This window comes from Thunnus thynnus, chromosome 11, assembly GCF_963924715.1.
Source record: "Thunnus thynnus chromosome 11, fThuThy2.1, whole genome shotgun sequence".
Lineage (NCBI taxonomy): Eukaryota > Metazoa > Chordata > Actinopteri > Scombriformes > Scombridae > Thunnus > Thunnus thynnus.
The window spans coordinates 3580247-3593197 of NC_089527.1; the positions used below are offsets into that span (position 1 = coordinate 3580247).

Consider the following 12951-nt stretch of genomic DNA (forward strand, 5'->3'; position numbering starts at 1 on the left):
GGTCTAATAGGCTTACAGAGATGCAGAGGTGAGAAAGTCACAGTGCGGAGTGGATCACTCTTAATCCTCCAGTCCCATTTACACTCCATTTCGTATTCAGCATACTGAGGCCCGCTGCTCATGATGGGGTTTCAGGGATTATATCTGGCTACACAATAGTTTGAACATAAACAGACTATCCATACTCTCTCATTCCACCACAGCTCAGAGTCAACTTTATCCTTGTTTATTGTAGTTTTCATGCACTGGGTTGGAAAATCCCAGCAGGAAAGAGCTCAGAGTGGAAAAAAATGCCAAAAAATATAAGAAAGATAGGAAATAAGGAAAAAGACGACTGCTCCAGAACACAAAAAACTGAAATTGAAAAAATAATTATTTGAAAACCTTGTTTAAAGTCAAATAGGATTAAAAACAATTGAGACATAAACGTGACTGTATGCATTGTTTCTGTCAGAGAGGAGGTCATGACATGAACAGAAGTTTATATTCTACATATATATATAGTGTATGTGTATATATTACACATATTTTACAACATGTTGGGGTTTTTAAGGCTGATTCTGACTCTTTTTTTTTTGGCCTAAATGTGACTATTTTAGTCAAATAACAATAAAATAAATGAAAATGAAAGTAGCTTCGTTCATAAGGTTACAAACATGGAACCTGAAGGAAGAAAACTGTAATTAATCTGTTAAATGAACTAATGAAAGGTCAAGTTTTGAGATTTTCTTTAGACTCAGAACATTTTACAGAGTTTGTTTGGTGGAACAGAACAAAACAAACTGATAGAAAATCACCTCGTTAAAAAGAAGATGAATAAAAAGGAAATCTCCGCAAAAATGACAAATCAAACAGTATTAATTGTATAAGAAAGGAGAGAACTGAGATTTTAAAAGATAAGGTTTGTATTATTCTATATTCTCTTAATAGCCGACGAATCCCATGAAAAGACCAAAATCTTCCCTCCGCTGCCTGTGGACACAATCCTACTGGTTCCCACTTTAAAAACAGCTCATTAATGTGTTGTTTCATTTTTTTTTTAAAAGGTTGAGTAATTTCCTGAAACAGCCGAACACTTAACGAATGTCAAACAAGATGAAATGGTGCATTTGTTTGGGACTATTTTCAGCGGCGGATGAATCCATGTTTGGTGCTCTAGTGAGTGTTTCTGGCAGCGGGACGGTGTGTGTGTGGTGTGTGTGTGTGTGTGTGTGTGTGTGTGTGTGTGTGTGTGTGTGTATGTATGTGTGTGTGTGTGTGTGTGTGTGTGTGTGTGTGTGTGTGTGTGTGTGTGTGTGCAGTGATGTGGCTCATTGACGTGTTTTTAATAGTTTTTAGACACAGAGGAATCAGATAAATATCACAATACTCGTTAGCAGATCAATTAATTGATTTGTTGAGAGTCATAAAAATATATGAATAATAATGTCAACATTTTTCTTTAATAAACATTTTGTATTGTCATGTCTTAGTTCCCTTATTCATCATTTATAATCAGTATATAAACAGTTGATAAATAGTTTATAACACTTTAATTTCAATACTATAATACCACTATAATGTGGTTATTAAAGGATATAAGTGTTTATTAATGTATTTATCAACAGTTATATCTCCTCTAGTGGGCACCCATAAGTGGAGGCTGCTGTATAAACAGATAATAAATGATAATATAATAAAACACAGGAGACGTTATAATAAATATTTTACATTAATGGACACTTAAAATGTTCTTATATCTGCATTATGGTGTGTTATAGACCTTTTATTAACTCTTTATATACTGATTATAAATGATAAATAAGGGGATTTAAAATAAAGTGTTATATATCTGGTAAAAATGCTGCATTATCTTCTACTTTCAGTACTTTAGAGGTCACTGATGCTGTTTTATTGTCCTGTTTTAAAGCACTTTTCTACCTTCTGTTTAACTGAATGTAGTTTTTGTTGTTATGTCAGGTGTCTTTGTATATTACACCCATATGAGAAACACCTTTATATTCTGCCAAGTGTCTGAAATGCAGCTCGAATGACAAATAAAGCAAATCTGAATCTGAAAAATACATTTTTATTGTGTATAAAAGCTGTGAGCAGCTGTGAGTCTTCATCATTGATGCTTTCTGCCGTGTAGTTTTGATCTAATAGGATGACTCGGCAGGTTGTTCGCTCCGTATTCGCCGTCCCTCGAGAGACTCACTTAACCCCTCCAATAATTAGAGTGATAAAGGAAGTCTGTTAGGTAAGAGGAGGGTATATGAGGGGGGGGGGGGGGGGGGGGGCTTTCAATTAGTTGTCAAGGGCTACTTGGAGGCCCCCCCTGACGCAGCCAGAGAACAGCCAGGGATACAATTCATCACCCTGCCTGTGCCAAACGCTAAGGGCCTTTTCATTACCAGACCAGTGAGTCCCAGTGTCGGCTCTCCCAGTATAAATGTGAGTGATGGCGTGCGCGGGGTGGGTGGGTGTGGATGGGAGATGGAGGGGTGGGGCCGGGCCCTCGTCGTAAATGTCATCCCCATTGGACCGTTGCAGGGTCCCGACTCCAAAATAATAGGCCCTGTGACCTCTCTGTTGTCTATAATTAACCTCTAACCCCCCCCCCACCCCCCCTCCCTCCCCGCCTCGTCCTCCAATCCCCAGCGGGCCATGATGTGGGAGATGCTGCTTCGCCAAACCTCTCAAAAAACCTCCACCGCCGATTCTCTCGCTGCAAAAAAAAAAAAAAAAAAAAAAAAGCGAGAGCAACAAAAGAAAATGGCTGCTGCTTCTTCTTCTTGTGTTCCAGTGAACGCGTCACATGTGACCAGGAGATAATGTTGGTTGGGGGACACATGTGACATAAAACATGCAGCATCCAGTACAAGAATGTGAAATATGCACCAAAAAAACATGAGATCCCCGTCAAAATAAAAGACTTATTCCTGATTCTCTTCCTGCATCTTATTGCACGTTACAGGAAGACGCAGCAGAAATATGGAGATCTCTCTCTGACATACGAGTGTTTGACCTTCCCTCTGTGTGTCTGTGTCTTGACACGCTCTGGATCTGCCATCATGTCTCCAGCAGCAGCAGCAGGGGAATCAGCAGGTTTAAAGAACAGAGAAGAGAAATGAGAACACAGGTACCCCCCTCCTCCTCCTCCTCCTCCTCCTCCTCCTCCTTCCTCCTCTGTGCAGACATACTGACATTTACCACAACAATGAAACATCCAACGAGCAAATTGTGGCAACTGTAGGTGTCAGCTAAATAACCTCGTATCACAATAGAAAGTCAAATGATCCCTAATGGCTGGAGCTGACACCTGTACATAATGACATTTTTTTTTTTTTAAAGGACGCAGGCGCAGCAGACAAAAGCCTATTTGCAGGAGAATCACACCAGGAAGAGAATAAGATGTAGAGCTTTTCTTTTCCTTTTTTTTCTTTCTGTTTTTAGCAGCAGTGAGGGGAGGAAATGCATCTTCAGAAATACACAGAGAGAGAGAGAGAGAGAGAGAGAGGACTCATTTGTCGGTGCATTATTGTCTGTACACACTATGAGAAGGAGAAAAAAAAAAAATGCAAATGCTCCCTGTTGCTGGCAGCGCGGTGGCAGCTCTGCCAGCATGTGTGTGGCATATTGAATGATAATGACAAAGCAGTGCTATATCCCCTTGTGAGCAAGCCTGCGGAACAATGATTACAGATTGGCCGGTGTGTCCTTAGCATCACAAGGGACTCCCGATTCTAATGCTAATCAGAGCCGCTGCCCATTGAAATATATCTGTACATGCAAGGCAGGAGGAAATAAGATGGAATATCCCAGTTAGGGCTGTAATTGTATAATGAAGCTCTGTGTGTTTTGATATTCCAGCAGCTCTTCAGGAAGCTTTTTTTTTTTGGCAGGCTTAACCTATTGCACCACCTGCTGGCCTCAGGCTGCTACCAGCTTGCTTTTGTCTGAAGGCATTTTTTTTTTAAAGCAATTACCCGCCGCTGGGCGTAAAATGTTGATGTATGAGCTCGACTGTATTCTGCGTTATTCAATTTGTTATTTGAGGTGGAGAGACTGTCCCCCCCCCACCTCCTCCTCCCTTCTGTTAGAAGCTAATCCAGTCTCAATACACATGGCGCATCATGTGGGGATTCATCCTGAGTTCATGTTTTTTACCTCTCTCATCCCCTCTGCTCCATCAGCCTGCATCACTCACCCTCCACCCCTCCATCCCCTCCACCTCTCTCCTCTTCTGAATGTACTTTATTTTCATTCCGAGGAGAGAAACAAGAAGGAGAGCCGAGGCACAGTGATGCTCAGCTGCACACTCGATGTAGGTTAATGGAAGGGAGGAGAGACCGAGCTCGGGCCCGGCTCTGATTGGCTGGCCGGGGCGACGTGCAGCTTCTCCGCAGCACAACCTGTCACAGTTAATCAGGGCCCATCTCTTAACAGCCAGCCAGGGCTATCGGAGAGGTGAGCCCATTGCTATTCAGGACGAAACAGATGATAAATCATTTGTACATAATTAGTGCTCAGCAAGGTTACAACTGACACGTATTTTCATCTTAATTAGGAGGGAAATTTGTTCCATTAATTTAATTTGGTGTGCATGAGCGGCTCTGCACCTAACTAAGTTAATCTTACACCTGTCAGGGTGGGAATGGAGTCGGGCTGGGATTACAGGGGGGGAGATGGGAAAGAGTCCTCGATCAGATTGTTTCATGCGAGATAACTGGACTTTAATGAAGCAGCAGCTTCACAGTCGGAGGTGTCATTTAGTCTGAAATATGTGGAAATGTACTTCTGTTAGTCTGCCTCAACAAAACTTGTAGTTTTCTCACAGAACATTTCACTCAACAGCTGCGACGATTAGTCAGTTAATCGATTGATTTTGATAATCAAATCATTGTTTTTGTTGGTTTTTTTGAAGCAAATATACTTAAAATTTGCTGGTTTCAGCTTCTCAAATGTGATGATTTAATGTGTTTCATCGTCAAACAAAACATTTGATTCTGAGAAATTATAACAAACATTTTTCACTATTTTCCGAGATTTATGAAAATAATCAATAGATTCATCAATAATTAAATTAAATCATTAATTGCAGCCTTGTTTTATTCCAGAAAATGTTTCAGTACTTTAAACCTTTTAAACCTTTGTTATAAATTAAAGATGAACTTTAATCCGTCTGATCCAAACATACTGGAGACACGTCAAGATTTATTTTATTAAATCCTTTAGTCTCCTTGATGTCAGGATTTCTATTTCATGAGAGAATATAAATGTGTGCATTTTGTCTCCCATCACTGCCATTATAAGTGTATTATGAAGATATATATATGTAATATCTCACACAAGTTAGTCTTTAGATTCACATAAAGAAAAGCAGTTAAAAGATGAACTGTAAATATGAATAAAACCTTTTAACAAGTGAAATGAGAGTTTAGTTTCATCTGTCTGCAGCAGAATATTTGAATCAGTTCAGTTTGAACATGAGATGATATTAAAATGTGACCTGAGGTCATCATAAAGCCTCACAGATACAGTTTATAACACAATAATAACAACATGTTTCATTGACTCCAACACTGTATTTGTTCTGTTTGTTTACTATTCTTTATTATATAATATATGAAATGTCCTGATGTTGCAGGAGAAGCTGAATAAAAGGATCTGGGAGACATCACCTTTATCATTTATTTTTATTCCTTTTCTTTTTTCCCTCATTATTATTATTATTATTATTATCATTATTGTTAATGTTAATATATTGTTGGTCATGTGGATGTTCTGTTCTGTATCATATTGTTTGCATTTGAATTATAAAACATTATAGACATTCAATTTAAGAAGCTGCTGTATTCAGTGTTGAACTCTTCAGTCAGTTTGATAATAAAAACATAAAACATCCATAAAAACGTCTCTAAATAAACCAGCACGCTGTCTTTAATGCTCCGCCTGCGTAAAAGCTTCTTCATCCTAGAATAAATATTTAAGCGGATCTTACAAATGGGCATTATGTAGAAAAACATGTTCCATCATGGGAGTTGTAGGCCGTTCACAGCGGCGGCTCTGTGATTTACAGCCGCAGCAGCCTTCATATATTTGAGTGAGAATCAGTGTGGGGATCTCGCTGCAGTCCAGCAGGCAGCGGCGAGTCCAAGGACTAGGTCTCTTTTCATCGGTGAAAGCTGTATGAAGCTGTAGTAATTGCCCCGCGGAGGTGGCTGGATAGAGAGGAAGGTGGAGAATGACTGATTTAGTAACTATAAGGTTTCTAATGGAATTCTCCAGTCTGCCTCTCGGGCACTCAAGCTGACAACCATTACCTGAACTGATGCATAGTCCATTACGGGATCCCCTCCTTTAATAGAGTGTCTATCATGTGAAATACAGAGACGTCAGGTGCCAAAGCATGCACTCTCACCCATGTGTGAAGGTTTAACCCAACTGTAATGGCTTTTCTTTTTTAGACGCCGCCGCCGCCGCACGGCCTCACAGATGTACTGAAGAGAGAGAGAGAGAGAGAGAGAGGGAGGCAGGAAGTCAAGCACTAACGTGTAAGATGCTGCTGTTTGACTCCAACAGTGACCCTCTCTCTTTCTTTCTTTCTCTCCTTCAGGCTGGTAGAAACGCTGCAGCATGTCTGCACGCCGCCGCCGCCGCCGCCGCCCTGCTACCTGCTGATCAGCAGCCTGGAACAGCTCACATCAGAGGGAGGAAAACAGCGGCCCGCGGGCCAAATCACGGCCCTCCAGCAGAAAGATTTGGCCGCCTGAAAGCTGAAGTTTACATGAAACAGCAGCGTTGATCAGGTTTATTTTAACTGCAGCAGATCTGATTAATCAATTCATCGATTAGTTGAACGACAGATAATTAATCATTTTGAGTCGTTTTTTCTTTCACATCAAGTTTATTAAATCTTTCTGTTCTGACTGTTTGTAGTTTTTCACAATTTTGTAACATTTCATTGACAAAAATGATTAATTGATCAGTCGAGAAACTGATCAACAGGTTAATCAATAATGAAAAGAATCATTAGTTGGAGCTCTGTAATTATAACATTAACATGAAGCTTCAGGAATCTTTAAAGACAAAAAAGGTATTTTAACATAAGTTTTGATTTTCAGACACTTTAATGACCAAATTTCATTTAAATCATTTATTAAACTGTTAAAACTTTATTTAACAGCTGAGAGACGACGATCAGTACTTATACTCACTATTACCTTTATTGATTGTAATTCTCTTTAACTGGTCGATTAACTGATTAGTTGATTGACAGATAATTGATTATTTCATTTTTCAATTAAAAATACCAAATATTTCTTCATTCCAGCATCTGGATTTTGAGGATTTGCAGCGTTTATTTGTCTTATATGATAATAAATTGAAGATATTTTGGACGATTAGTGAAACATATAATGTGAAGATTTCACCTTCAGGACATTTTTCACTTTATAGACAAAACGATTAATGGAGAATATAATCAACAGATTAATTAGTCATGAACATAAGAGGTTACAGTGCTTCACTAATGTTCCTGACATTTACCTCACAGATGATCAAACTTTATGTTGTTTTTGGTTTGTTATATATTTGACACACAGCATTCTTGTCGGCATTAAAGGACGAGTTCACAGTTTTTCAAGTGTGTCTTAAACCAACAGTCAGGAGTCTAAATGAATATTAAAGCTGTTTTTCTTGCTGTAATCATTCCTCCTGTTCATTAGAAGATCCCTTCATAATGACCTTACAATGGAAGTCCTTTAAACCGACTCTACATTAATTAGTTGAAATAAGCAGCAAAATTAAAACGCTGCTTATAGAAACATCAGTAATAACGTCCCAAACACATATAGCTGACTAATAATATATAATACTTGAAAGTAGTTTCATTTCTGTTCATACTTTTCTAGACGTAGCGATCTGAACGCAGCAGTTTGTAACTATGGCAACACAACGGCTTCATCACTGACTCTGAACATTACGACCACATGACCAGTTTGCATTTGAAGCACAAATTACACTTTTAATTTGTAGATTTTTCTTCCTCAGGACAAAAAAAAAAAACACTGAAGACTCTCCAGATCTTAAAGTATGTAGTAAACTGTGATGTCATGTAGAAAAACCATCATTAAACTGCATCAGCTGATAATAACTCAACATATTTAACCACTAGTTGATCTTACAGGTTTGATTTAATGTATTTCAATCAGAGCTGCGACCATGAATCAACTGACTGAACATTAATTAATTAACAGTCATTTGTCATTTTTCAAGCAGAAAGTCCAAATATTCTCTGATTTTCAGCGTCTGACGTGATGATTTGCTGCTTTTCTTCATCTTCAGGTTCTAGACGGATGTTTGGACACATTGAGACATTGTGACTGAACGATAAATTGAGACAATAATTGTCAGTATTAATCGTTATTTGCAGCCATAATTTCAATATCAAACATTTCAAACACACAGTATGAAAAGTTCCAGAAAAACTACGACTTGTAGAATCTGTCAAACATCATTTCAGCTCCGAAAACGCTGAAATATTGTGAGAAGATGAAGCCAGTAAAGAGATCAGATATAAATATTTAATGTTACTGAGTAGATGAGTAGTGGAGAAACTGGGATTCTTTCAGTAATGTTCTCTTTTCCAGTTCACACCACTGTTGCTCCCAGCTGACGCCCGTTTCTTGCCCTTCATCAGCTCCTCCCGGGCCATGGGCTCGATGATGGCGCCCATCCGGGTCACCACCCGCGGCTTGGTGATCTTCTTGACGGTGCGTTCGGTGTTCCAGGTGCGTCCCAGCGGACAGCGGATGGTTCCTTCGAACTGCGTGTGGTTCTGGAAGGGAACCGGCAGCGAGTTGACCTGGTGGAGGCTGATGGAGCTGTTCCTCTTCTCCGAGATGATGACGCTGGGCAGACTGCGGTCCTTCCTGGCGGGAGGCGGCGCCGTCTTGACCCTGAACCTCCTGCGTTTGCTGCGGGACGGTTTCAGCCCCGTCCCGCCCCACTCGCCCCACCCGGGCAGCGTCAGGTCCACCACCTTCGGCTTCCCAGCGTCCTCCTGCTGACGTTTGTCCTTCAGGAAGTCTGAGACGACGTCGTCCCCGGCGAACGCCTCCTTGATGAGCCCTCTCTGGTCCAGCTTCTCCTCCTGGTCCTCCAGGTCCTCGATGGTCGGAGCCAGCGGGACCTGGATGACTTTCGTCTCCTTGGTGAGAACTTCCTCCAGCTCGATCCCTCTCTTGCGTTTCTTGTTTTTGCCGACCTTCTCGGCTACAGGCGGCGGGCTCGGTGGCGCCGGTGGCTGCTGAGGCTCCGCCGGTGCTTCATCAGCTTCCTGACTGAGGAGATCCACGTCCTCCAGAGTCCTGATCCTCACCAGACCCTCCTCCAGCTGAGAGGAGGCGTCTGGCGTCGCCTCGGCCTGCTCAGCTTCAGCGTCCCGCCGGCCGTCTGTCATCTCTTTGTACAGGTTTGTGAACTCTGACAGCTCCTCTTCCTCTCCGTCTTTCATCTCCTCCACCTCCTCCTCTTCCTCCTCCTCATCAGCAGCCTCCTCCTGAGCCTGACGCTGTTTCCTCCTGCTGTCAAACTCTCTGAGGAGCGCCTCCTCTTCTGTTTCCACAACCCCTTCCTCCTCCTCCTCCTCCTCCTCTTCCTCTGCTGCTGCTGCTGCTGCTGTAACCTCCACAGTGTCGTTCTTCTCTTTCTCCTCAGGCTCCTCAGTCAGCTTCCCTCTCATCCAGGGGTTTGAGGAGTCCGGTCCTCCTTCTGCATCGTTCACAAAGTCAGGCAGCACCTCCGCCTCCTCCTCCTCCGCCGCCTCCTCCTCTTCCTCCTTTCCCTCATCATTCAGCGACGTCGCCAGCTTCTGCGTCAGCTCTTTGTTCACTTCCAGCTGCTGCTGCATGGCTTTGCGAGCGCCCTCGTCGTATTTGGCCATGATGGCCTTCGACTTGGCCCACTTGCCGCTGTTCTGGTGCTTCAGCGACATCCTCTCCTGCATGCGGGCCAGCTCCATCTTGTTCAGCTCCTCCAGGGCGGCGGCGGGATCCGTCTTCACCATGTCGTCGAACTGCTTGAGGAACTCTTTGCGCTTGGCCTTGTTCTGCACTCTGTGGTACTTCTTGCTCTTGATCTTCCTCTCCCGGCGGGCCTTGGCCTCGTAGTAGGACTGCAGGGCTCGGGCTTTCTGCAGCTCGGCGCGGCGGATCTTGGCGTCCTCCAGGCTCATCGCCCGCAGGGACGCCTCCTCAGCCGGGGTCAGGACAGGGTTGTTGACGGGCTGCTTGTTGGCGGACAGGAGGGCGAAGATTTCCTGCTCGAGCGGCGTGCGCGCCTTCCAGCCGGTCACCACCTTCTCCATGGTTTTGGGCCCCGGGGCCTCCTGGTGCAGGGGGAACACCAGCTGCTCGGCCCTCTGGTTCTGCTGGATCACGCTCTTCCAGCGGGTCACCTCTCCGGACGCCTTCTGAAAGGCCACATCTCTCTGGATCCGCTCGCTCTGCTGCCTGCTGAGGGGGCTCTCCAGGGCTTTGCCGCGCTGCAGGTTCCTCAGCTGCTTCTTGGTCTTGTTGGGGACCGCGGGGGTCTGGTCCAAGCTGCCGATCAGGTCGGACAGCTCGACCCCCCCGCCGCCCCCCTCCGCGCTCACCGTGAACTCGGACATCTGCACGGCCGCCTCGGACCTCTCCCCCAGCGGCCTCTTCCTCTGACCCCCCAGGGCGCTGATGGCCTCCAGCAGCTTGTGTCGCCTCCGCTCATCCTCCTCTTCTTCTTCCTCACTGTTGATGTTCGCGTCCCCGGCTCCGTTTAAACCCTCTTCGTCATCATCATCATCATCGTCATCATCGTAAGGCACGTGCGGCGTCTCCTCTGCCGCCTCTGAACTCTTCTTCACGCTCTTTTTACTCTTTTTACTCACTTTCTTCTTGGAAACTTTCGCCATGATGCAGTAAACACCGCCGACAGGTCCGGACTGTACACACGTGTGCCTCAAACTGAGCCGCTGTCGCAAAACAGACGCCGGAAGACGAGCAGCACTGTCGCAAAATATCCTCTTTTTTTTTTAAACTTTATTGAAAACAGTCAAAGAGACAAAATATTTAAACACGTTTGAAGAACAAAAAGAGAAATAAAGTGCGAGAAATTCAATTAGTAAAATAAAATAAAAATCATTCTGTAAAGGCATTAACATTCAATAAAAAGTATAATAATAACAATAATAAACTTTATTTTAAAACATCTTTCATACAAGATGCAGCTGCAAAGTGTTTAACAACAAAGAAATGACATGTAACAAGTGTTTCACATGAAAAAAGACATAAAATGAAGATAAAAACATGTAACATAAGATGAAAATAATCCCGCTTAATAATAATAATAAAATAAGATAAAATAAAGTGAAAATAGAAAACATAGAATGCAGAACATGAGATGGAAGATAAAACCCACTGAATAATAATAATAATAATAAAATAAAAAATATAAAATGTATAAAAGCAATATATATCAGTAATACATAGGAGGAGGAAAACATTAATTAATAAATAAACAAAATAATCAAGTAACATCAGTCAATCATTTTATATGTTTTAAAACTTATTTGGGTCTTTGTTGTAATAGAGCTCAATATCAGAAATAAGGTAACGTCTGGTTTTCTATTGGTCCATTTCATTTTCTGTATGTGGAATTTGCTGAAAATTATAAACAGTTGGATTAAAAAGCTAACATCCTAGACCACTGAGTTATTTTCAAGATAAATAAAAAATATCACTCGCATAAAACATTTGACAGAGAAAAAGAGAGAAAGTTCTGCATATCAATCCAATATATATCTGGAATACATACAATGGAAAATTTGTGAAAATGTGTTTCTTTGCACAGAAATCACAAGATTAATCAATACTCAGTTTTCTTTTTTTTTCTTTTCTGTCGTTCTCTGTCATTATTTTCTATAAACTTTATTAAACAAACTACATGTTACAAAACAACACAACTTAAAGCACAGACATGACATGAATAACAGATCAATAATACACATAAGAAGAAAAAGGAGCAAATGGGAGCAGAATTAATTAATAAATAGTAAAAATATATACATACATATATTTTAAATAAATATATATCAACACATCTTTCAGAAATGTTGTAAATAAAAGCAGTTTTCATAGCTTTAATATTTATTGAAGACTTAATAGAATCAAAGTTTCTCTTCAGCTCAATTTTAAAAACAAGCAGGAGGAACCTCAACTTACTGAATTTACATTTATGTATGTAAAATTGAGCAAAAATTAAAACAAGATTTATTTTTAAAAAAATGTATCCTCATCTTCTTCTTGATAATCAAAACACCAAAGAAAAAATCTTTAAAGGAAAAACAAAAAATAATTGAAAAAAATACATTAGAATAAAGTTGAGATCCTCAGACCAGAACAGATGCAGGTGTTTCAGTGCTGATTTCACAAAATGCACAACACGTATCAGTTTCCTTTTTGTATTTAAGAAGAAATGATTTAACTGGGTAGAATTTACAGAGCAGTCTGAAACTGACTTTCTCACTTTAATATTAAGAAGATATTTGGAGGATACAGTCCAGACTTTGGACTATCCCAGTATGAACGTACTGCAGGAACTGGAACAATATCAATGCTGCAAAACTAGTGATTTATTCTTTCTGGTTATTGTTGTTGTTGTATAATAGTTTTGTGGGGGGAGAAATTGTGGACAAATTATAAGAACCTGCTGATGAAATTTAGACAATTTTTGGTAACTATGTTTCATCATAATTACATATTAAAATAAATTAGGCCTACCATTTTTCTAAAAAATATTCTGCAGTATGAAATACCAAAAGGATTCTGTAGCTTTCATATATGCCTTTAAGTCCAGTATGTCAATGCCAGCTTCACCTCTCGGACCTGCTAAAATCTCCTTTTTTAAATGATGGCATTTATTTTTCCAAAC

At 41.2% G+C, this 12951-nt stretch overlaps 1 protein-coding gene across 1 annotated transcript; it reads right to left on the bottom strand.

Annotated features, from left to right (window-relative positions):
* Positions 1 to 7433: 7433 nt before the first annotated feature.
* On the bottom strand, positions 7434 to 11020 carry si:dkey-251i10.3 (uncharacterized protein LOC553498 homolog). Its single transcript, XM_067602816.1, has one exon. It carries the CDS (start codon positions 10931 to 10933, stop codon positions 8612 to 8614), a length of 2322 nt encoding a protein of 773 aa, XP_067458917.1. The 5' UTR covers positions 10934 to 11020; the 3' UTR covers positions 7434 to 8611.
* Positions 11021 to 12951: the final 1931 nt, after the last annotated feature.